The 27244-nt window shown below is 40.5% G+C and overlaps 1 protein-coding gene across 1 annotated transcript in view; it reads left to right on the forward strand.

Annotated features, from left to right (window-relative positions):
• Positions 1-27244, forward strand: part of uvrag (UV radiation resistance associated) — an 85894-nt gene that overhangs the window by 44269 nt on the left and 14381 nt on the right. Inside the window, exon 13 of the mRNA XM_022746078.1 lies at positions 6368-6443. Coding sequence (XP_022601799.1) covers positions 6368-6443 — 76 coding nt within the window. The remainder of the gene's footprint in view (positions 1-6367; positions 6444-27244) is intronic.

The following is a 27244-nucleotide window of genomic DNA, read 5'->3' on the forward strand; positions in this document are numbered from 1 at the left end:
TGTCACTGTGAGCATGTCTAAGTGCAGTACAGCGCAGTGTCACAGAGCTGCTACATGACTGTAGACTCTTAGCTTTGTTAGTACAGCTATGTTCATGAAAACTGGTGTTGACCTGAGACTGCTGCGAGGATGGAACAGTGATCCTGAATAGGAGTTGCATGTCATTTTTAAAGACTACTACTAGGATGAAGGGATGGTGCTTTGACTGAGTTTTTGATGTGTGAATACGATGTAGAGTGCTGGTCAGATTGAGCCCCTCATCTCCATCTCTGCCTGAGATTAAACAATGGAAGAAAACAAAAGAAAAGGAAAGAGAAAATGAGTGTGTGGGGGTTGGGAACTGGGGTCAGCGGACTGCTGGATATTCTTAAGAGCCGTGATGAAAACCCAGTGTGACAGAGCGAGCAACCGCCACATCACTCAGGAGACACTTTAACGGCATAGACCAAGATGGCGAAACGGTTATACAGGGGTCTTAAGTGCAGCAGCGGTCATTAAAATAGCATTCACTGACAGATGCTGAGTGTAATCATTTCTCAGATATTGAAAATTACAGCTCACCGTGATTTATATAGTAACCTCTGCCATTAGAGTTTTGACAGTTGCAAGGCAGGTGTTTTTTTAAAAAGCAGGCCCAGATGATTTATGGTCCTGTGCCGTTTGAAATTGCACATTAAAGACATTGTGAAACTCACCATCCCAGCCCCCCCATACCACCACCAACAACACCACCATTAAGACGGGGGTGTAAGCACTGGCCAAGCCACGTCTCCACCATGTGCACAACTGTTGTTTTGCACATTTGGAGTATTAATTAGGATGTCTAAACAGGCAAGCCAACACATGTGGAGACCTCAGCCTGTGTGTATATTACGGCAGGTCAGCCAGTCACTAGCAGTCTTCCCACCATATTCTCATGAAACTCAGTAACACTGTGCACGACCACCCACCTTCAGGTCTGTGTCCTCCGTTACACTCCTCCATTTAATACAATGGACCCAAGAGGAGTCTAATACAGTGGAGCATGCTTAAACATACATGTGCTCTAGTTTGCACAAGGAGCACCCACTGACCTTGTGGCCTTGTTTCTCTTAATAGATTGCTTTTAACAGGGCTGCCTGGAGAGACAGCGGCCACTTTAACTCGAAACAACAGAGCTGGAGTGGACTCGGTGCCCTCCATTTTGGCTCCGTCGTTGTCAGAAAGCAATGCCAGTTTCACACGGACTGTGTGTGCATATACAAAGCTTTAACTAGAGTCTTTGGGCTGTAGTAACCTCACCTTTTCTCCGACACACAAATAGCCCACAAACATGGCCATTTTAACCGGAGGCTATAAAAGACATCATGTGCTGCTGACACCTCGTAGGAGGCCCCCGGGGTGCAGTCGGAGGAGACAGTGCAGACGGTGGTGGTGGTGGATCTCCTGGAGATGAAAGAAATATAACTCAGCCTGCTATTACAAGATCCCTCTACAGGGCAAAAGACAGGGCCAGGAGCGATTTTTAAAAGATTTGGACAGGAAGACAGTGCGATGAACTGTTGCTTGATCTCATTATTGTAGCTGTATGTTTAATGGTTGTTTCCTCCTTTTAACAAGAGTCCCTCCTTTATATTTGAAGGTTGTCTGTGTGGAGAATGGGTGTCTAGACCCTGCAGTTAAAGAGCTGGCAGGCCGGGGGTGTACATGTTCTCACTCATAAAGACAGGGGACTTTCCTGTGAGATATAGCTTTTGTCTTTTTATGGTTTCATGGCTCCACACTTATTAATTACATATTTCTATGTCTAAAGACAGAGCCAGCACTTGTACGTTAACTATCCTGTGTGTGTAACATAAAGAAAAGAGAAGGGTGATTTATTTTTATATGACAGAGAAAAAAAAAAGTGACAGATTTACTTCTGCTCTTAACTCACTGTCATTTCTTTTTCATCTTTTTGTCCAGTGCATGCAGAGTTGAATATTAGCTAAATGAAAGCAGCCCTCGTGTTTCAGTAATCATTCTTTTAAATGGACACTAAAGTGAGTTGGTGTGTTGATTACGGTGCCTGTCATATTCGGTTTGCTGTGTTAGTTTCGCAGACATGACCCTTCAACAGAGCTGCCACTGAGGGGAGCAGGAGAGGGATGTGCTGACGGAGGAAACGGCTTGATTAAGGAGAGTGAGGAAATCTGCGGAGGACTGCTGAGATAGAAATGATTTGATTTGATTTAAATGTACAACAAAATTAAACCAAAGACCCAACAATATTGTGCACGAGGTGCAAGAGGTGAAGTTAGCATGACCTCATTTACAAACAACACAATAACAAATTGTTTCGATCCGGTGGGAAAGTACAATTAGTGCCACAAACAGTACATCTCATAGCTGTGTGTGAATCTCTCTGTTTTGTGTCTGTTTATTCTGGACAATCCATCTTGATGGACTGACCGGGTACTGATTTAGGCCTGCAAATTCCTTCAGGACTGTAATTTATTTCATCCTGTTTAGTGCAGAGGGCTGCTTCAGTTTATGCCGCTGCCGCTGGCTGAGTGATTAAAGATGGCGTTCTGTCTCCCCTTATTCTGCTTCCTTATGTCTCTCCCATACACATACCACTTGCATTTCTACTGCTGAAGCAGAAATGATAGCAATGGCTATTTGTCCCCAAAGTCCCTAGAGATGATTAAGGTGAAAACTGAAAAAGAAAGAAAAGTAACTTTAAAAGTACTCTATGCTTTATTCTGACTATGCTTTTCTGCATATTTACCCCTATATGCTTATTTAGATTCTGTCTTGGTATGGTCTCCTTTGAAAGTTCCTTAATCTCAGTGGGGTAGACCTGGGCAGATTAGATAATATATAGAATAATAAAATGCCCCTAAGTAATTCACATACTCCTTTGGCACCTTGTTTCTCCCCTCCGTCATCAGACTTCCTCCCTCCTCCTCCCTCCTCCTCCCTACTGCTGTGAAATAATATATTTGACTTTACTGGACATCCCCGGGAGGAATTCCTGGTGTTTGGTGAACCGGAGTCTCTCCAGTGTGATTTCAGACACAGTGGACAGCAGTCATTAATCACTTCACTGTGACGGAGCCTGTGTGTGTTTGTGTGTGTGTGTTGGAAGTGGCTCTGTTTTCCTTTTCATACGTGTTCATCAGCAAACAAATCCTATCTTTTTGTGGGGAAGTGATATTGGGAATGCCAGCGGTGCGAGGGGAATGCTTGTTGTGTTGTTCTTCCTCTCTCTGTTAGTTATTTCCTAGTGCTGAGATATGACCTCTGGCATGTCGCTTTCTCCATGGGGCCCCGGCTGCATGTCAGGGATATGGAGGGCCAACATGCGGCTGGCTGTGTGGCCCTCAGGGCACAGCGTCTCACTTTTTGCTTGCCAGCATTTGCAACAGCATCCTGTTCGAATTCATTCTAGGGTTAGAATGGTCTCCATCTGCTAAGAGTTTACTTCAGAGTTGCAGTGTAATGTGTGAGTGAGGAGGTGTTTACAGTGAGCACCAGGTCAGATTTTTTTTGTCTGAAATCGGCAGACAGGCTCAGATATAAGTCGGACAAACTAACCTTGCAAGAAATAGATTAAAGCCAAATAAAAGACATAGAGACCTTATATTAAAGTTAAATCTCATGTCAGTAATAAGTTCATGCTATCAAGGCAAATGCTTTTACAGCTGAAATGATTAAATGTAAGTATTAAAGGTTTTTTCTCTAAGAGCATCAGGATCTGAGTCAAATCTGGCCTTCAGTAAGCCACAAGCACAACTAATCAGTACGTTAACCTGCAGGGTTATTGCGCTGTTAACATGATCTCAGCTGACGATGGAGTCAAGTGAAGTGCCAGCACTGAGGATGTGTATTTCCTGCTGTATTCTCTCATTGCCTCAGGCACCCATAGGTCATAGTAAGAGGGGATGAAGAGCCCCACACAGGATTAAGACCATGACCCAGTCCCCAGGACACACACACACACACACACACACACACACACACACACACACACACACACACACACACACACAGGAAGGAAGCATGCCAGATGCACATACTCACCAGTATACCCATGTATACACACACACACACACACACACACACACACACACACATGTGTAAAGCATTCGACACATGTCTGCACATACTGTATTGTATACACATCAGCTCCTGGCAGCACCGTCATATAAAAACAGAGGCACCTGTCTTATTGAATTGGTCATATATGGGTCAATAAGATTTTGAGCTTGTAAAGTGATGTTCACGAACAGTTCCAAAGGTTGTAGTTGTAAATCAACCTTTGCAAACCTGTAAAGTAAATCTGCATGAAAAAATTCAAGTTTGTACATGTGTAGAAAAGATTTAACCTGATGCGCCAGAGAAATCCAACTGCATCGCAAGGTTAAAGATTTCCTTTTGTGAACATAAAAAAAAAAAACGACACATAGAACTTAGTGCTTAAAGTTCCCACTCTGTTTGTGACGCTGAAGTTACAGGTACGAATTTTGGCCCTGTTTTTACACCTGAATCTGATTGGACAATGGCAATCCAATCACTAAGCAGAGTCAAATCACAGGGTAGGTGGTCCTGAAAAGTGTAGTAGAGTTTCAAGATGGACGGTGCTGCGTGCTCTTCTGTGACCCAGGTGGTTTTGATTACATTTGATGATGCTGTAGAAAATAATGAACATTTAATGGGCTGTGTATTTATTTTACAGGGTTACAAAGGTTGATTTACAACTACAAATTTATCTCATACTTATGTATTGGTCACTTAGGATATTGCTTTTTTGTATTATTATGGATGTGATTGTGTCTCATATTAGAATTTGTTCTGAAACTCCCATTGAAGAGTCTCTTTAGTCCTTCCAAACATGTCTTTATGTCTTTATGATAAAGCAGCTGAACAAAAGACCCTTTCTTTTTTTCTTTTTTTTTTTACAAACCTAATTACAGTAGCAAATGAAAATGCTGTTTCGTGAAACACAGGCAGCTCATTAAAAAGAGATGGTGCATTTTTTAATTTTTTTAATTTTTAAAAAAAATAATTTTTGGAACTTACTGTAACACAGATGCATCAAGGTGTTGCTCCAAACACAATTCTGTGCTGTTGTTTTGATGTCAACAGTGACACATGCTTTATTAGTTAGATTTCAGATGGAAAGGCTTATCTTTACAATAACATTTCCTCGCCCTTTGTTTCCGTTTGACATAAACAACCGTTGCAACAAAAAAGTACCAGCTGTTTATTTGACTTACTGCGTGGATGCTGTGTCTTACAGTGTGTGTATGTTACCTTGGTAACATCTCACATGTTTGATGTTGGATTTTTGCTCTTACAACGACCAGATGTGAACTTCATGTGCAGAAATAAGTAGGGAAACACCTCTGAAAATAAGACATTTTTCCTCCCACTTTTTTAAAAGCACTATTCCAGCGTTTGAGTGACAGGTTAAGAGTGGTATTATGTTTAGGTCACTCTGAAGGTTAAGGTGAAGTACTTAGAGATGGAGTTAAGATAGGGCTAAGATATGCGTCTAGATAACCAGTTGACACAAGTGTGTGTGTGTGTGTGTGTGTGTGTGTGTGTGTGTGTGTGTGTGTGTGTTTTGTCAGACCAAAGCCCTGCTCAGTCTGTGGAGCTACTTTCCCAATATACTGTATCCTCCTCAGTGGGAGATCAGCAAACATAAGCACATAATGACAGGAAGGGATGAGTCCAGCCTTAAGTTCCTGGTAACAGAGAGAATTTTCCCACTCTGGATGTCAGCATACCCTACCCTAACACCCAGGGCTATCTTCCCCCTATCCTTCATGAGCACTCTGTGTAGTCCCAACTAGGACATCTGACTGGCACCAGTGGGACTTTCCCACCACGCTGAAAGGAAAAGTTCTCTTTGTTCCTGCTGAGAGGCGGATGGACAGGCTGTTTGGACGCCTCTGCCCTGTTTGATATTTCAGTTTAACAAGCTACGGAGGTGGCGTCCGTGGGTTGGGATCATAGACCCAGACTCGGCTTCTTCAAGCATCTGCAAGTGCTACCCACTGTTAATGCCAGTGGCTACATGAACGAGTACTTTCAATAACGGGAAGAATTCACTGCCTGTTGCAGAGCCATCGAGTAATGGTTGTTTAAATCCCTCAAAGTAAAATGAACAAACAATTCCACATTGCTTTATTGACTTTTTCACACGGATGGACCTGTAGTATATTATCATATGCAGTGTGGATATAATGCTGTGGTAGAATTGACTGTTGGCTTGTGAGTGTTTGTTTGGAAGCTCTTAACACCTTTGTTTTCAGACTCTGTTGGGGAAGGATCACATGGAGTAAATCACCAGTTCCTGTTTAATTCCAAATTTTTCTTTTTCTCCTTTCTCTCACAGATTCCCCTTGTACCCGAGAGGAGAGCGGTTTCATTTTGAATATGGGGTCTACTTACTGAACAAGAACATCGCCCAGGTAATATATGAACACACATCCAGTGCACAAATGTTCGCCACTAATGAAAGTTTTATGTAACAATGGAAAAAGTATTATGACAAATTTGAGGGAAGAAAATAAATATGCTGTAGCTCAGGAGGCAGAGCAGGTCATCCATGCATCAGAAGATCCGTGGTTTGATCCCCAACTCCTCCAGTCCACATGGGCAGAGACACTGAACCCCAAATTGCCCCTGAACTTCGGTGTGTGACTGTGTATTAGAGAAGCACCGTGTATAGAACAAATGCTGTGTGTGAATGGGTGAATGTGCCCTGAAGCGTAAAGTGCTTTGAGTGGTCGTTAAGACTGAAAAAGTGCTATATAAAGGCAGTCCATTTACCATTTAAAATATTTGTTCTATATAATATTATATATAATACCATGTATGATATTTGCAGTTCTCATTTAGTGTCACATTTTTACACTGGTGGTGGTTCAAAAACTGTTGCTGTGTAATGTTTGTTATCTAGTGTATAGGATTGATATTTCACAGCGATATTTTGGTGTTGTTGAAATCCTATGAAAAGTCAGTCCATCTCTCAATACAGACATTCACAACCTGTCTGTTGCTCTCAGCCCCAAGCCTACATGTTCACTCACTACAGATGTAAATCTATAAAAGCGAATCACAAATATATAGTTTTATGTTTTTTTAAAGGCTGAATAATTTCCTGACACAGCTGGGCACTGTAGTTTTTAGAAAACGTTTTTTAAACAAGAGTAAATAGTGCATTAGTTGGAGACTATTTTCAGCCTTGGATTTTGTGCACTCTTCATAGTATAGACTCTATACTATAGAGTACTGTATATACACAGCTCTGTAGATGGCAATGTCAGCCAGTCAGTCTCAATATCTCAACAACTATTAGATGGATTGTATTGAAATTTTGTACAGACAGTTTTGGGTGACAGTTAATTGATGGATTGTCATTAAAATATGGTTCAGACATTCATGTTTCCTTCAGTATGATGTGTAATCGCACTGATGCAAAACTAATGGCATTACCATCAGCCTCAGCTGTACTTTGTTTACTGATAATAAGCAATCGTTAGTATGCTAATGATCAAGATTACAAAAACTTTCTTTAAGACGCATGATGACATTAGTATGTAGCCCAGAGTTCACAGCCTGACAGCGATGCTAGCGTGGCTGTGAAGTCATGTTAATACTTTTTGGGCAACAATTGAGCTCTATAGCAAAGAGGATTAAGATATTTCATGCCTTAGCTACGCAGGCAGTACTTGGTATGTTAGTATGTTCAAGTAATTGTTGGTTTTGGTCTATTAATGGGATTTGAAGAATATAGAATATCAGAAGACTTAACCTTTCAGGGGCCGATATATTCAGAACGACTTGTTGATGTCTGTGTCTGACCATTTCTGTAACTTTCTGAAACTGACAATCCAGCATTCACACCCACTTCATGGCGTGATTGGGCCAACTATGTGGAGGTGAGAAAGTACACTCGCTTTGATCTCTCTAGCGCTCTGGTTTCATTCGTTACACCATTTCTGTCACATTTAAATGTTTACAACTGAGTACAACAGTATGAACGCCTTGCGAGAGAGATTGTCTGAAAATGCGACCCGCTATCCCCATTTTTAAATGATATTACATCTCCCCCTCCCCCTTCTCTATGAAGGCTGACTTTTCACACTGTAGGTATGCAGGTATAAACACCTTTGTTTTCTGATGTAGCCAGACATCAGTATACTATAACCCTGCCCTTAAGGTGTTTTCTAAGCTGCAGATAGTCACAACATGAAATATATCTACTATGTATGTGTGGGCTCTTTCTCTCTCCATCTCTCACAAACAGGAGGACTGAGCTCTTGAACTAGCTGTGCTTATTAAAGTTCACCTAATGTGTTGACCTGGGTGACTCCTTCCATTCATCCCTCAGACATTTAACACTGACTTTCAACAATTTGCATTCCATTCCCTGTTTTCCTCCTAGTTCTCGCAGGAATGAAGGGCCTCTCCACTGAATAAGACTGGGCAATTAGCGCTAGCAGGTGGCTGACTTCAACCCACTGCACTTTGGGAGGTTTTAGCTCTAATACCAGACCACAAGCTGCTAGCCAGTATCCAAGCCTGCCATCTCCCCAGCAGAGTCCAAGAATAAGAAAATAAGCCAGATAACAAAACACTTCAGGCAGCAAATGAAAATGAGCGCTGTCTGAAACCACCAAAGGAAAAAACAAATGGCCAATTGTGTTTCAAAACGGGCTCACTGGATATAGTTTGTCATATTTCTATATAATAATTCTTGTCTAATGAATCCAAACTGAAGCCATTATTCACGGCTGGTACTGTATTGTACCTCGCTGGCTTGGTGGATGTTGTTGCGTAACTCCAAACTCTAATCTGACACTCATTCCATCACTGCTTGTCAATCCATGTGTTTCCAACTCAGAGGTGAAATATTAGCTGGACTGAACTACTGAGGTCGATATCATTTGATTTATTTTACTCTACTATAACAACTGTCAAGACTGAGCACACACACGCATGCGGGCGCACGTTTGATTGCTCACGTGCACAGGGGCATGCATTTGCACCAAGGTGACTTATCTAAGATCTGGCATTTTGCAGTGAAGCTCAAAGGAAAATTAGAAGAGAGTAGAGTAGTAGAAGTAGAACAGATTCTGCTTTTCAGTGACATACATTTCAGTGTGTGATGTAACAATAAATATGTAAACTAACTTAAAAAAGTCAAACATTTCATACCATCAGAAATAGCTAATTTAACGGTGGCTGAGAGAAGTCAACACACTGCAGCTTGAGAAAACACATACAAATAAACAAAACACAACTAAATTAAGAAAATAATTTGACAACACATGCGCTGCAGATACACACAACACAGCCACATAGACAAATGTAAGTATCACAGACAACAATGGAGTTGTTTCCAGGGGACACAAAAAAAGTGATGGTCATTGCAGTCGGCTTCTCACAATCTGCAAAGTGCATAATCCTATTTAGCAACTCACATTCCCAACCCATAATCCTTTGTTTTCAAAGCCACACATCATGATCTAAGCTTTTTGAGATTTATTTTTCATGAATCTTAACCGTTTGGTTCCTCTTCTCACTCTTGCTGTAAGTTTAATTTGACTACTGATAGAAGTAGTCAAATTAAGTAAGTGGCTTGAAGACAAGTAGTCTGAACCTAAATGAGTTTCCCAGCAATAAAATCTAGAATAATATTGCTCAATATAAATGTTAAAATAGTGGAGTAATACATGGATGGAGAGAGGTCTTTTCTGGTTTCTAAGACACATTTTTAAGTCATTATATAAGTGGCTCCCTGAAAAAACACAATATGTATATGGGGCTTCAAAGGAACCTGGTCCACTGCAAATGAAAAATTAGATCCAGACAACAGGAGGTTTTCACCTGTGTCCATGAAACCAATGTAGAAAAATTCAAATTTAAGGTTTATGAAACCACATGTAAACCATCAGCTGTAACACAGCTGGGCACATGTGCATGATAACTGTACAACAGCAATCTGTGGAATGATGAATTAATGACCTGTGAGCATATTTCATACTATTATTTGTCGATATGTAAGTGGAGTCTTGTTTCTATAAATCTCAGTGGCTGATAGTTTGCGCGGGAAACTAAATGTAACACCAGGCTTGAGGCAGCCTTCAATTTAAGGTCACCTAGACGAAAGCTCTTCTTTTTCTTATTTTCCCTAAAGCTACAGTAACACGTCTTGCTTTTAACTGCTTAGTAGAGCGTCCGTATTTTTACAGGATGAAATTTCAGCTTTTATTCAAAGCCCCGTCTTATGTATTCCATGTGTGCCTGACTACGTTCATGTTAAGGATGAGTTATCAGGTTGACTCCACAACAATATAACGGTGCCACATGAGTAGTCCAGCTCCACATGATAGTGATAATAGACCATTGTTTCAGAACCGAAGAAGCAGTAAACATGTCACATTCAATAAACTAGAACGCACCAAAAACAAAGCTTTCCCGTCCTAGTTTGGCTGATTTCTGCTCTCTGCATTAAACTGTGTACTCCTGTGAGTTTGATCTTTCAGTTTCTTGGATCTCACATCACACATGACCAAATTTTGGGAGTTAAGACTGGGAAAGGAATCAGTCAACAGAACTCTTTCATGCTTCATGTAATTTTTAATCTAATTAGGATTCCTTAACCTTGTCATTCTCAACCGCTTTATCAGTGAGACTTTGTTTGACTCTTGTTCTGCTGTGTTTATTTATTTGGGCTTTTATTAGGAAATGCCTGCTTTACTCACTCTAGCTACACACTGAGCGTGGATTTCACTACTGCTGATATGATTCACCAACAGACAGCGTTTTTTTTATTTTTTATTTTTGTCTTTAATAGCCTCCTTTGGTTGAGCCACGCATGTTATGCAGCCATTGCACAGCCTGTCCGATGTCTGGCTCCATGATACAAAGCAGAGGTCTGGTTTCACAGCAGACCCGGCTGCCTGGCTGATTGGCTGGTTTGCTGACTGACTGGAGTCTAGGTGGGAGACATTAGCTGTCCATCTCTTATTAAATTTCCCTGAGTGACTGTGTTTGAAAATGATACAGGGAAGCTGGCGAAGGATCAGGGCCACAGCAGGTCGACCCTGCTTTGATGTGGCAGAGGGAGAAGTTTGCTTTTATTAGGCCACATGTCATGAGGCCAGTGGTGAGGATGGGGAAGCTACTTGCGGCACCCTGGATGTCAGGTGGTAACGCACTCCCATGTTGCCACTTCTGGTTGATTTGCTTGACAAAGCGAACTTAAGAAAGGCTTTAAGGAATGTCTGGGCTTCAGCCCAGACATTGTCCAACTCCTTATTTCTTGTGCAATCAGAAAATATTGCAAAATCTGCAACGCCTGAGTGGGTCAGTCATGTCTATGTGGAGACATTGCCATTTTCATTAATATGCATACTTTCTCTTTGGCCCCAGTTGAACCAATACCAAAACGCAAATTAATTTACGTAAAATGCAATTTGAATTTTTCAGCTTAGTTGTTAAATAAATGGCATCTGGCTGTTGCTGTTCCTTGAAGTAGTTGGCCACAGGTATGTTGGGCCTGAATTGCACATTGGGGGACATAAATGTTAAACCTGCCATTCCTCCATCCACTGAGACAAATTATCCAAGTTTGTGTGGCTGACTCCAAAGGAAAACCAGCAGCCTTTTGTCTGGAGGCGGGCCATGTGCTGCATTTACCTTCTCCCTGTGTTATCCACTAGGCTACATTGTTGTGAAACAGGCATGTGGAGCTGATTACATGACAGCTGATGCTACACAAAATCTCTAGGTTTTAAGGAAGAGGGGGTAGGCATAACAATTAGTTCTCAGTCACTAAGCTTGCTGTATCATATTTTGTGGTCCTCAGGCACAGGAAACCAAGTATTGGGAATTAAAACACACTAAATCTGTTGTGGCTCAATCAGGTCGCCTCTGGGTTCACCTTTATTTCTTTCTACTGGGGAAAATTGCCTGCAGTCTCTCACCTCCCAAGTCTCTGGGCAATTTCACCCCATGATCTGCAGGCGCAGTGCCATACTGGTGGTCTGGAGCATACGTCAGAGCGCCTAATGCCATTAAAAGCGGCAACTGTGGCTCCATAAAACACGGCTATGACTCATGGGGGAGCCTACTGTGTTTAGTGGTTAGTGTGTTCTTGGGGAAGCTACTTGGAAAGGTTGTAGGTACTCTAGCAAGAATAACTTTTGCTTCAAAGTGACAATACTAGCAAACAGGGTGACGATATACTCATGGAAGTGTGGTGTTTCACAGATACTTTGTACATTACCCGGTATTGACATGCATTAGGCCGATTATTATGATTTAATTAATTTTAATATCACAACTTGTGCACAGTACATTATTTACTCGCCTGCGGTGAGTTCATTAGCTCAGTAAATTCTTGTTGTAAATGAGGAACATCTTTGCACTGTATTGATGTGAAGTCTTAAACTGTGTTAAACATCTCAAGATAATAATTAAAAAGGGTTAATCAGTAAAAGTCCTGAGTCAGATTTGGACTCAGGATGTTGTGGTTATGTTGTATGATCCTCAGGCCACTGAACCCAAATTGTAAAAATGTTGCTTTCACTAATCTCAAACTTACAAGCAGACCTTGTTGGTTTGGATACAATACAGCAAGACAAATAGTTGTTTTCCACCACTGTTAAACAAAGGTCTGACTGATTTGCAAATGAAAAGTGAGCTGGCTGGAGATTCTGTGTTTGCTATCTTAAAAAAAGAAAATGGAAATACACTGTATGTGTCATCGGGTTTGGTGAGCGAGACTTTAAAGTAAACTCACCACGATTCATTCTCTCTTGCTCCTTTCTCATCTATTTCATCTTTGTTGTCCACATACAGTATTACAAACTTCAGGGCCTTCCTGCAGTTCTTTACCTCTGTGACAAAGCTCATGACCAAAAGAGATACAGCATAGTCTTGGCATAGCCCTTTGCAGCCATTAGCTCATGTGATTGTGCTTCGATAAAAACCATATGACCCAAGCAAAGTCATACAAAAAGTGAACATTACACAGGACCCTTCCACCTCATAACTCCCCTCCACCTCAGACCGACTTGTCAAGACTTAAAATTCCCCACTGAAAGCTATCTCCAGCTATTTCCTTATTTCCTTTAACGCGGATGTTGGAGATGGTACAGGGTCTCCAACTGGGTTTTGTGAAAAGAGTCCCTATAGTGAAACAAAGGGCGTACCATATTTGCACATGAACTCAGTTTTTCCACAGTTGACATTCCTGTAAGCAGTTGTGTGTTTATTCTCTGTCAGTCCACAAGCCTGTGAATCAGAAATGGCTGTGAACAATGAGTGATTGTGCAATGTAGGTAATCAAAATGTGTTCTTCCTAGTGTCATATACGTATACTGTATACTGTAAATGCACAGGACTCTGATCTTCATTTCTTTGGTCAAATGTTTTGCAAACATTCCTTCAACTATTTTAAATTTTTTTTACAGTGCTGTGTAAAACAGCATTCAGTGAGATAAGACTGATAGCTGCAATCTGTCTAAACCAAAATCCTGAAGCTACTTAACAGTCTTTTATGACAGGAAAAAAGAGCAGACAAGGATTCTTCATTTGATCTCTAAGGCATTGCTCCCAGGAGTAAAGTTCTGCTCTGTCTGGCGATATCTGCAGTATGTTTCACTTCCCCATCACTTGAATTCCCTTGAACGAGTCCAGAAACGGTATCGTCAGCCTGTTTCTCAGCAGGATCTTTCTGAGAACTGGAACATTTTTAGACAGAACTATTCCAGGTTTCCCTCAGAAGCCTGTTGGTCTTTCTCTCCTTGTCCAGCTGAGGCTTGTGGTTCGTGACTCAATTCTCGGTGCGTTCCAGAGAACATTCCAGAAAACAAAAAGGAAGAAAAACAGACGATTACATCGCGACTATCCCCCCTGAACAACTGCAGTCTTTCTTCTGTCCAGCCTCCTCTGCAGAAACCTCATCTCAACAAACAGACTCTTCAGTGTTCAGGAATCAAAATGCAGCCCACTGTATGCTGTTTGTTTACCTGAACCCTGGACCACGGTTCCCCAGGCTCTGCCACCATCTTTACCCTAAGACAGACAGGGCCTGGAAGCAATCGGGCCATTTCAACCGCCTGCTGCTGCTCATTGTCTTTATCCTTCCACAACAGCCACATCCGTTTTCTATTTTTTACAGGGATTGATATGATAAAACACATAACGGGCAGGACAGGCACCAGAAAATGCGCCAAGTCAACGTAATATACCTCACTTTCACCCTTAACAGGAAAGAGGGATGAAGAAATGAGGTACCAAGTGAAGCTCTCTTTTAGGCCAAGCCATAAATGTGTCTGTTTTTGCTTTAGCTTGGTGAAGAATAGCCTGAATCTGTATGCTCTGAGCGTCATTCCCCACATGGCCACATGCTGTACAAATGTTGAATAATCATCCCTTACATCTAACAGAGGATAAGTCATAGAGCCTGTGTCTGAAACGTTTTGCATTCAAACGCCATTAAGGTGCCACTTCTAACAAGATCTCTGTACTCTGCTGACAGTAAAAAGCGCTCCATTAGTGGGTTTTATTTATCACATTTCCAGCAAGAAATTATTTTTGGCAGCCTGTAAGTGGGTTAAACTGAGAGTAGTGTGGGTTGTATTGTGAGATTGTTAACAGCCAGACGTGAGCAGAGACAGTAGGCTGATGGCCGTCTGTGGTGATTGATGCAAAGAGGAAGGAGAGACGATGGAAGCTGCTGTTCCCATGGAGCTGGACTTGTGATTAGATCTGTCAAAAGGTTGTAGTCTGAAGCTTACAGTGCTGTTATCCAATTTGGATTCGACATTGTATGTATTGGACGGACACTGTCTGAATTATTATGATAATAGCTGTGTATGTTGTATTAAATAATGCATATTATCCTCTTTTTTTCACGTCTGGCCTCGAACTGCAGTATTAGTATGTATGTATATATATATATATATATATAAATATATATCCTCAAATTTTCATAACAAGCAAGAATTAGCAGTAATTACTGCTGCCATGTTTTACCTAACTGATCTGATAAATGTTTTTAGACATGAATTGGGACTAACCTGTGGTCTGTGTGTCTTGGCTGAGGCTGAGCAGGAGATTTGGCAGGAGAGCCTTGACCAGCTCGCTGCACTATGTCAGTACAGGAAGAATTGATACTGAGGAACTGCATTTAGGTAAGAACTGTGTTTCTGCCCCGAAGAAACAGCCTGTAGGAAAAAAATAAAGCTCCCCGTGGTTTAGTCGTCCTGTGGTTCACTGAAACGTCTTGTTCAAGCTATCTATTAACCTAACCCAGGCCCTAACATACACCTCTGTATGCTCATGGGTTTCCATAGTCCTTACTGTGTGGTCCCTGTTTTCCATCACAAACTGTTGTTGTTAGCTACAATGTGCATCCAATGCCACTTATTGGCCAGGGAGAGTTGTTGGTGGAACCCTTTTTACTACCAGACGTATTTTCCATAAACATATATTTACCGTACACTGTTTGCAACAGGAGGAGTGTGGAAAGTAGTGCATCTGAGCCTTAACCACTGTGCCCCGGGTTCAGTTTGTGATAAGAAAGAAGAGTGGTATTAACGGATGCTGCAGAGCAGACCAGTACAATGAAGAGAGTGGTCTTTGTAGTCCGTCAGCTCTGGAGTTGCTGTCGGCCAGAAGTTGCGATTTATAAGCAGGTCTCAGACCGCAGTTGTAAGTGTATGTCACTGTTCTGTGGTTTCCAGTTTTGGGTGTGTGTGCGTAGTGAGGCCATCGGTGCGCTGCGATTATGCCTGAGCTCCAGGGTTTTATGGGAATTCCTCTGGACAACCACCTATGACTTTATGAAACACTTAAATTCGTCTAATTGAATTTCCACATTTTGTGGTTGGTAGTTTCAGGTTTGTCCATCACCGCAAAGAGGTACCAGAGGAGCTAGTTCCACTAAATATAAGGGTAAAAGTAAATGTTAATCCTGCGTCTGGGTGTAGATGTGTGTGTTTGTGTGTGCGTTATGTCTAAAGGAGAGAGTGAGTGATTGGAGAAAATTTTTGTGTGCAAAACTATTCAGTTTTTGTTGGTTATTTAAGTCTTGACCAATGTTAAGTGTCTGTAGGGAGTCAAGTCAAGACAAAATGTTATGTTATTTGCAGAGATTGATGAGGGCGAAGACGTCATTGGACAGAGAGGGACCAATACTGGTGGTATAGTTTATCTCATAACATTGGAATGAATAGGTCAAGATCCAGCGATGATACATTAAGTGACATTTGCTTTTATGTTTAGTCTTTTACAATCAATCACTGTAATAATGGTGTGATCACCATCTTAGAATATCTTATTCCCACAGGTCAGACTGTGGATTTTACTGGCAAACGTGGGGTTTGCTGTGATTCTGGGTGTTTGGAAAGTGTTGGCTGCTCTGCTCCATCATTTACTTAATAGTGCGTCTGCAGTTTCCAGCTGGTTGGAATTTCTAACCTAGGCCTGTTTGTTTGGAGTCTGTTCTCCTGTTGTCTTACTACATGCTACAGTATACCACTCTGCCCCTGCACCTAAAGTCCCTTCACTTACAGATATCTCCTCTTTCTCAACTCCAACTCAACAGTCATATTCATGTGGTAGTCTCCAAAAATAGAAACTAACTGTCCAGTAGATAAGAGGAAAGAGAACAACCCCCCCCCCCACCCCCCCATTAGACAATACATTACAAGTTTTATCTTCAGAGGAGGTTGTATCTCTTCCTTTGATCATAGTTATGTCATAGTATGTTGAAATCATGTAGCTAAAATCAGCAGTTTTTAAGGTCCATTCTGTTTTTCTCCCAGTAAAGTCGAGGGAAACTGGCCCAAGACGGAAACAAAATAATCCTCTCTGCTTGTGGGCTTTTTTTTTGGCTGGCCGAGCTTAGCTCCTTGGGCCCCCACCAACTTGTCATAAGAATGGAGAGGGCAGAGACCTAGTATATTTTATGTCAGCAAGTTTAGAAAAACTTGTTTTTCTTGTTAATTCATCAAACCCTGTGTGCTGTCATATGGGTGTTTGGGAGTAGAGGTATTCCATCATGAGCTCAGGGCTTATTGCAGCTCAATGACATTAAACAGCTCTTAGGATAAAACAATGCTGGCCCCATCTGGTCAGTATTTGAAAAAATATCAGCTATGCTGGCTCTGTGTTAGTCCCTCTCTCCAGTGCCGTTCCTGCTTCCATGTGGATTTCATTACAGCCCTTTGACTCTGGCCAATCGGCAGCGTTTTATCTGAATTAACACAGCGGCTCCGCACCACAGAGTCCTTTCAGTGGCACTCATCATCAAGTTAAGAGAGTCAGAGTCTCTTTCTTCTAATTTTGTTTTGTCAAGTTAATCTCAGCATTAGTTTTTTTCTCTGAACGTCAGTTGCTCCAACACTCCTCTCCATCAAATGAAGCCTCACCTCATTAGGGTATTGTCTCTCTATCACGCCCTGATGTCAGCCTCCATTACTCTGCCAAGAGGAGGTGATATGGGTGGGATGTCCTCACTGTCGTGTCTTCATCTCTGCCATCCAGACACAGCTTTCTCATTATTAATGAAGCGTCTGTGATGAGCCCAGACCTGTTGCCCCAGAGGACACATAATCGTTTTACGGTTATTGTAGAAAAGGGGCTAAGTGGCTAATGAAAGCAGCTGTTAAATAAACACCAGCTCAAGTTAAAAAGGAGACTGTGAGGTGTTTTTTTTTTCTTTTCCTTTAAAAATAATGAGAGTAAGCTGTTTTCTTTAAATCCAAATAACTTTTAATTTTCCAAGGTATTTGCTGCATGAAGAATGTTGCTTTTGTCATGTGGTCTTGGGAAAAGTAACACAGTTTTTTTTTTTTGGCACTTACTGATACTTACAGTACAGGCCATATATACGAATACAAGTACTAGTACTTGCATGTATACTTGTAAATGTATCCTTGCACTAATATATAGTGCAAGAATACATTTTCTTTTTCATATACACATTCAGTATCAACATTAGCATAGAAAGCTGCCTTCGGCATTTTGGCCATTTTCATAAGTTTTATAATAAATATATTGTTTAATTTTGGTATTTGTTAAATTTCACTGGAAAATAATTGTGCGTGAATTCAAAGTTATGGCTAAAAGGTTAATTCCAGTCGTACTTGAGCCTATATCGTATATTTAGATTCCGTTTGATTGCATCTCAACTGTTTTATTTGTTGTTACGCTCCAGGTTATTACCTAACGTGACGCCAAGCGGCCATCTCTAAAGTTTTAGTGGACAAATTATTGCCAATACTGTTGCTGTCCCCATGGAAACGGGCCCGTTTTAAAACATGTCTCAGCCAAGTTGTTGGCTTGTGCTTTTCAGAGCAATTATGATGCTGTCCACAGAGACTGCACCCTGCATAAGTATGCATCCAAGTACAAATATAAACACAAATTCACATGCTGTAATTAAATTATGTCAGCACATGTGTTTGGCTTTTATGTGTTTGGAGCGTGAGCCTCACAACCATTACAACAGTCAGAGCAGAGCAGTTGGGAGCACAAGGTTAGCCCTGAGAATAGGAGAGTATTGCTCCATCCTGTAAGTCTGGGAACCAGGCAGCCAGAGAAGTTCACCTGCCAGCAGCAATATCGTAAATCTCCTCCTCCATCCCTGCTGACAAGACTTTCTCCACCTGACAAACTCAGCCAGTCTACAGCGATTGGGAGTCTGTAGACCTCGGACTTATGATCAATAAATCCCAACTGATGAGAAGTGTAGTGTGAACAATTGTTTGGATTTTTGGCTATGTGTTATTTCATCTGACTTTAGTTTTATTTTGTCATATTTCATGAATGCATTTGATGGATTTTTTTTCCAGTCTTACTTTTAGTTATTGTTGAGGGGACAGATTATATATCACTACAATTTCTCTTTGTAAGTGGTTGCTTTTATGAATTGGCTGTTGTACGAGAGCCAGATTGACCCGTATTTCACTTAAACCTTCACTTCAATTTAGCAGTGGCCCTCATCCAGCTCATTAGAAAGTTTGAAACCACACATTCAACCTCACACTCTTTCCCCCCACGCTGAGATTAATGGAACAGTTTACATAGTTGGCCACCGAAAGTGTGGTGGGAAAAAAAATGAGAAAAAAAAAAAAAAAAAACTTGACCACACAATAGCTATTTGTTTCTTGTTCATCATTCTGTCTCTGTGTCTCTCTTCAAGTCGTAGTCACATTTGGTTCCTTGAGAATTAAGTCCCATTTAAAAAAAACAAAAAAAAAAAACTTGACCACACAATAGCTATTTGTTTCTTGTTCATCATTCTGTCTCTGAGTCTCTCTTCAAGTCGTAGGCACATTTGGTTCCTTGAGAATTAAGTCCCATTTAAAAAAAACAAAAAAAAACGTATCTATTTATGTGTGTATTTATTTATTATGGAAACCTCTGTGGCTGTTTTTTGTGTAAGAGTGAGAAATACAGTGGATCTTCATAAATACATCTAACATGCATTATGGGGATTGTGAACTCTGGGCAGCACTCTGCAGCAGCAGTCTGAGGATATTACGATCTTGAATCAGCCAGTCTAATCGCAGATTACATCTCCTTTTCTAATTTTAAATAAACAATGCAGGAAACACTTCACATGGGATTCTGGCCTGGAGTATTGCATTGCTTCATAGGTAAAATTAAATATCATATATTGTAGATTGTGTCTCTGGATTGCAAAGACCAGTTCCTGATTCTAATCAACCATTCATTATGAGAAAATCTTTCTGTATTTGTGTATGACTGTTTAAATTCCAAGCACTGCCGCACATTGGCAGTGCAAAAAAAGTTTTAACATCCTTAACACTGTGCAGGGTCATAGTTGAACAAACCCAGATGACCAGAGAATGCTCCAGGCTCTCCAAAGTAAACCGGACACGGCCTATACTCTTTGCATACCGTGGCAGGTTTTAATTTGATACTGGGAGCCAATGAAAAGGAGAGCGTTGGCTTTTTCTTTTCTTTTGTTTATTGTACCATTATGCTGTTTTTGAATTTTTATCCCACCCTGAAAAAATCACTTTCATGCACTACTGTATTTGCTGAACACATGCACGGCATTTTACAGATTGTTTATTGTCAAATTTGTGACTCTCTTGGATGTGGTGAGTTTACATCTCCTATTGTGTCTTTTTATCATTATGACCATTATTTCCTTTTTGCTAAATCAACAATCTTACAGAGCAACGTCACCTTTGTCATCCCTGAAATCCCAATTCAAGTCAACATTTTGGTCTTTAGTGTTTCCAAGTGTGACTAAAATCAGTGTTTATAATTTATACCATAATTCACATAAGTTGTACTGTTTCTTTCCAACATTCTTATACAATAGTGGTTGTTGTTGAAACATAATATGGACTTTGTCTTTGCCAGTGGCTCTTGGAAAGCTGACCACAATCTCAGATCTATTCTGCCAGAGCTCAGGAATGGTTGATCTGCTGGCTTACTACTAGAATCCCTGCTAATACTTAATATGTTCATAACCTTCTCCTGATGGCCCTGTCTGGCTCACTCACAAACAAACATTTACATTGACATACACAAAATCAAAAAGCTTACAAATCTGTAATATTGTACGCACAGTCAATGAAAACAGACATCTTGCATGTGATACATGTAGCTAAATCTTCTATTTGGGGATATGAAAGACCTCACTCCTGCCTGTTTATATTGTCATCCTCACCAGCCCAAATTCCTCCACGCAGCAGTTTGATGCTACATATTTTGCCCTGGTAGAATAGCAGTAGGATCTGGCTGAAAATCCCTTTGAACTCTGAAATATTGGAAGTCTGAGCTTTAATCTGGGGCTCTTTGGTTGCTGTTTTGATAGGGCATGTAGTTGGCCAGTCAATCGTACTGTAGGCCAGACATGGTCATTTTACTGTCATCAAGGCTGTATTCATACTTGACAGACTGTTTCTGTGAAGTAAGCTGAGAGAGGTTTATAATGTTATTTGCCAGATGCAAATGTTTTCTATTTTTGTGTCGTGAGCAATAGTGAGACTCAGTCTCACGTCAGTTATTTTTCATTCTTCATTTCTTGTTATTGCTCACTCTCTCACACTTTCAACTTGTTAAAACAGACATTTAAAATAAGCAGACATTTGGATAAGTAGCTCTGAGCCACCATCACTTTGAAAGAAATACATCTGAAAGCTGGTAACTCAGACAGATGAGGAAGAATGTACATAGGTTTGCCAGCCCAGGCTCTCCCTGTCACTTCCAATCCAGTGGTAATACTAATAGAAAATCTCAGTCGTAAAGCCATCCGCAAAGTGAAGAGGAAAGAAAATAATATGCCCATTCACAAGGAGTGGAATGGAGTTAGAGAGAAATTGTGGGCAACACGAGGCCAGGATAGACACCTGCCCACAAACCATATATTCATCCTCTCCTCTCTGCCCCACTATTTTCCTAGGGGCCTTGTGGAAACACAACAAACATATTAAAAAAAGATTTCCCTTGTAAAATACCACAGCACTTTTATTCCAAATAATAAAATGAGTGTGATCAGACTCCGGTTAAAATTAAAATGATGTTTTAAAGACTATATTTGGCAGAGCTATTTAAAAGGCATGCTACAACTATGGCAAAGCTTGTTGTGTTTGTTCAGGAACACTTTCCTCCATTAATGTATCTTTCCACGGTAAAAAAAAAAAAAAAAAAGACAGTAGACCTGTGCTGAGCTAAAGCTATCCTCGATTTCCCTCCATCCACCCATCACACATCTTGTGCCTGTCACTGTTTGGCATCATTCGCCATTCAGACCACAAACGTTTGTGGCTGTGCTCAAGAACAAGCTCCGTATGCTTTGAATTTGAAACTACAAAGTAGTGAATTAGCATATTCTCCGAGGTGTGCCTCATCCAGGAACCGGGAGGTCTTGTGAGAGCTGCCATTGATGACGTTCCTGCATTTCAATACCGCTAACAGGAAGTTGACCTCGGTGTTGTGACTTCACAAACAGGGTTGGCCTGTGTGGGTGTTGGGTTACTTAGCTTGGCTCCAGTGTTACAGTGGCGAGGGTCATTAGCCCTGAGGAGCAGAGCGACATCAAGGGTGGTGGCTATTCCAATAGATGTCACTGTAGCACACAACACTCATAGGCCTCCTCACTGACCAGCACATACACAGACTAAATAACCACATCATGAAGGGATCTCATTAAGACTTTGTGCACGGCAGTACCCACCTCCGACCCTCCCTGCAGTGATTGGGGTCAGAGGAGACTAACATTGGTCTCTTGTCACCGGTGGTCTCCCTAACTGAATTTCCTATTCATCTCACACAGCCTTTCCCGTAATTATGTAAATCTGTTGACTGAATTTGGCGGCAATATGATACTCAGCAAAGTGTAACAACAAGTAATGCGACGGAAGAATCTGGTTTGAATTAGGGCTGCTTTTGAATTGGACTCGGGTGCAGTGAGTACACCACACCTGTATTACATTACTGCAGCGTGGAAGAGACAGAGAGGAGGGGAGAGTAGGGAGAGAAAAAGGAGAAAGCGAGTCGAGTTAAAGGATGTTAAATGAAGTGGAAGAACTTTGAGTGTGCAATAATAAGAACTGTTTTATTACACGCTTTTTTAAAATGGCAACGGAGACGGGAAGTACAAAGAATATTACATTTCACCTGTTAAGAAAGTTCTTAAACATAGTATGAACTATGCAGTCAGGCAGTTCCCATGGACACTTGAGCGTCAGGTTTGCTTTGGTTCTTAAACATCTTACTGCGATAAGGTCACTGCTAAAGTCAATAACTTAGTCAAACACCTTAATCTTAAACATACCTCTCCACTATATATTATCTAATCTTCTGAAGGTGTGGATATGTTTTTGAAAGTGAAAGGCTTTAGGTCCTGCACATCTTGACAGGACTCTCCACTGATTTTAGCATTGCTCCCCTTTTGTAACTCACACTGGACAATTTAAAAGTGATCAAAAGATTTTTTTATTTCATGTAATCTTCCTTCTTGTCAAAACACGGTGCCTTCATTACCCACAGTGTAACTTGACCACCTGACAGTCCCATTTGAGTTTCAGGTGTGTTACGCTAGCAGGCTAATGTAGCCTCAAGCCACTAGCTTCAATCAGAGATGAGGAGCAGGCTACACAGGTCTGTTTAGCTTACTGCGCCTTTAGACTTTTTCTAACTAACTCTACACCCCCACATTTTTTTTCTAACTTGTAGTCTTCAGACCCAACCTACATCGACTCAAGTGACATCACTTGAGGACTTCGCACAGTTCATTCACCATTTTCACCAGTACTCCCCAACACCTGTAGACAGACTTCGATGTGTAAAAATCGACAGAGTTCTCCTTTAATGTCAAAGTTGCAATGAGCACATTTTTTTCCGCCTTGTAGCACAAAATGACCATCAAGCTTTGACAGGATCATTGACCAGCAGTTTCACCTAATTTATTTAATTTACACCTTTCTTTCCAACTCGGAACAAAAACCAAATGAGACATTTTTAATAATAATTAATTTGAACTTATGTTGCGAATATTGAACTTAATGTGCAGTAGATCAGTTACAAAGCTTAGCGATAGACCTTTAGATGACAGAGGCCGATAAAAGTCATAAATTATTAACCCATGACTTTCATTCAACACAGAAACAGTCCTGTTACATTTCTTCAAATAGCTGTTAACAGTTAGCTGTATTCAGTTGTCTTAAGGGGCCAGTATACTCAGAAGTGCTTGTTGGATGTTTGAATACCTTCGGAAACATTCGCAGCTGCTTCACGCTGTGATTGGCCAGCTGTGTGGAGGTGAGAAAGGAACTAGGCATCGCACTTCTCTCTCTAGCCCCTTTTTTTTCCTTCCTGGTCCAAATACAATAAACCAAGAATAACCCCCACCCCTTTGGTACAGATCAGGTATAAACACTTTTGATCTCTGATGTGGCCGGCCAACACATCATACAAACCATTTCTTTTCCAGTATAACCCTAATGTTTTAACTGTTGCTCATACACTTCCTTGTTTACATTGCTCAGCAGAAGAATGGTTTTTGATTGCTACAACATGAAAGTGTTATTTTCTGTTTTCCACTCAAGGCTCATATCTAAATATCTTTATATGTTTAAATTTAAAATCCATCACAAATAAACTGGGGGAGGTTTTTGTTGTGTTATCAGGATTGTTGATTTAATTAGTGAGTGTAACTGTAATTTATTATTTCAAAACCATACACAACTGACATCAGTTTTTCTTGTTTATTGCTCATGTTGACTCATTTCTGAAAGGAGCAGTTTATCACCTGGTCACTTTTAATATTGACATAAAATCTGATAATTTGACTTGAAAGACTCGATCCGACTTCTGTCCACAATGCAAAATACAGACATCTCTGGCAGTGGAAAGCTTGTGTCACACTGCACTCCACAGCTTCAGCTCTACTCGTTTTGTTTCTCTGAATATTTAATTTTGGAGAGTTTCTATGTCGCTGCTTGTGTGAGTTTTACTTCCTTGGAACATTTTTATGAAAATAAACTCCAGACATTGAAGAAGTAATAATGTGATACTTTGTTGATCGTTCTTTTCTCTTTTTGTTTGCCCTTTGGAAAGCTTGAGCCACGCCATTTGGATGAGCAATAATTTCTCTAACCATTACGACACTCCACTACCCATTACACTGAAGTATCAGCATTTCAGTTTGGCATTTTCAGTCCCATTCATACCATCTAAATCTATTGTAATGAAGCGGAAATGAAATGATACTTGTATACTTAACTCAAAATTTAGCATGGAAAATAAAATTTAAAAAAATCCTTCATACAAGACAACTATGAGACAGCAGAAATTCTTCACGCTAAATATGTGGGAAGATATTTTCTGTGGTAAGCAAGCGGCTGTGGTGTTTATGAATCCTGATTCCCAGCTTGGTTTGAAGACTGGATGATGATGATGACCGTGGCACGTAGTCAAGGCCAGAAAACTGTTGGAGTTGAAGGGAAGTGAATTTCTGCTGTGAATGAATTATATGACTCCAGTCAGACTCAAACAACTCTTGAGCCCTGCTCTGTATATTTATGGAGACACATGAAAGGCTGCGGTGATTAATCAAGTTGGATTTCATATTCCACGCTGTACCACATGATTGTTGAGGTTTTGAATCTCCTTTGCACCATGTGAGGTTTTACCCAATCAACATGTGAGGTTTTACCCACCACTGTCCAATACAAAGCTGCAAATGTGAAAAACCTAAAAACGGCGGGTCAGCGAATAAAGGCAACGGACAACTGTAAATACACATCAAATATAAACAGTGAAAAACACAAAAAATGTATATATCACTCTCATATTTTCCTGCTCCCATCTGCAGCCATTTTGTGTGCATCCTGCTCAACATTTCAGTCTAATTTATTTAGTGGATGAGTGAAGGCTATACGGAGCGAGTTTCATTATGTGCCCTGGATAAACCAGATGGGCAGAATCATAGAAGCATCACACTGTAGCAAACATAATCAACCATTTCAAATCCACCAGTGAGCTAGAAAGAGCTTCTCAGTGGGGGGAATATGTTTGATATAAATCAAATAAAGTTCTGGGAAAAAAAACAAAACAACAGAGAAGGCAAAATACATTGAAGGAAATGCTGAGACCAGAGAGTACAATCTTACATCATATTTCTATGGCGTTGACAGCATTAGCGGTTCCAAGAAGTAGTTTTGTATTTATTTCTTAATCTGAAATTCTCACCCTCAAACATTACTGTTCTTGCCTCTGTAAATGTTTCTGTATATATCCAAGTTGCCAGCCTTCGTCTTTAGATATAATGTTTTTGCAGTAGTTTCCCCGTATGTCTTGTACCTGTCAAATAGAAACCACAGACAAAATTAGAGAAAATAAGAGAAATTATAAATCATGCTTGAATATAGAACCCGTGGAGAAATTGTGTGGCACAAGGTTTCTCAAAAATAAAATTTCATTTTATTTTTGCGCAGTTGTTCAAAACTGCAAACTGTGCAAAAGCGAAAGTTTTCTGGTTCAGCCGTAAGAGTGGGAAATCAAAAATGATTTATTGTTTCCTTCCTCAGGTTTAAAGCGATGGTCAACTGTAGTTTTCCTATATTGTATTGTAGGTTTTGAGTTCAAATAAATATACTGTATAACACAAAAAATTATGAGGTCTGGCTTTGCAGCTTGGCCACAAAAGACAACGCCAGTGTTGTAATTCCTCTGGACGAGTCAAACTGTTTGTTGAAACGTCAAAACAATAGATTAGACAGAAATCTCTGGCTATGTAAATACAGTGTTCTGACATTTTGCACCATATCAGCCCATGGAGGTGAAAGGGTTGTTTACTTTCTCAAAGCTGAACCCGGCCTTCGACTAGCTGGCAACAAGAGATCTGTCGGTGAACAGAAAATATAAAGATGTCGATCAAAAGATCCCGAGCTGTATGTGAGGCTCACAGAGCTGTAAACAAAAACAAAAAAATAATTAGATCAGCGTGCCACTGTGTGAACTGCTTGTACAAAAACAGACATAATGAGAGGATTAAAACAACAACATGCACACATAAAATTAATGACAACTGTAATAAGCAGTGTAAAACTTCACCTGCTACCATGAGTAAATCATCTACAGGCAGAGTTGGCTAGAGTTGATACCTCCTTGAGTTAAATCATGAACAAAACTTTGCGTGGAGCATGTGGTCTTCATTCTCCAGCCAAACGTCTCCAGAGGACACTATAGATGCCCAAAAGCTGCTCTCACAAGCTGAGAAACGGTTGGTTATTGGACATTTTAATGCAGTTCTCTCTTGAAATTACATGTAAATGAAAACCTTTGAGGAATGAGGAATGTGCAGTACCACCTGTATCCGTCCAAACAGACCAGAATGCAACATTAACTAAAATTATAGCTGTTTTCGCCATTTCATTGGACTCATTAGATTAACCTGCCAGATTTTAATAGTAAGCAAACAACAGTTTTGTTGTAACCACCATCTGTTGGTGACCACTTGTTATGCGTACAGGTCACTGAAACACTGTTAGTTTTGGCTTAATAATTAACAGCACAGCATGTACACTCTGTAGCATTCCCTGGCAGGAACAGTAGAAATAATGGGTAGAAGTGACAGGACTGTAAGAAATGAGTATACACTAACTTCCACAATGTGGTATCATTCAGCTCTTATAGTGTCATTTGTTTTTACATCTTGTGTTTTTCTTTTTTATTCTGTGGTTTGTAAGTTCTTCATGAA

Source organism: Seriola dumerili, unplaced genomic scaffold, assembly GCF_002260705.1.
Source record: "Seriola dumerili isolate Sdu_G_001 unplaced genomic scaffold, Sdu_1.0 BDQW01000091.1, whole genome shotgun sequence".
Taxonomy (NCBI): domain Eukaryota; kingdom Metazoa; phylum Chordata; class Actinopteri; order Carangiformes; family Carangidae; genus Seriola; species Seriola dumerili.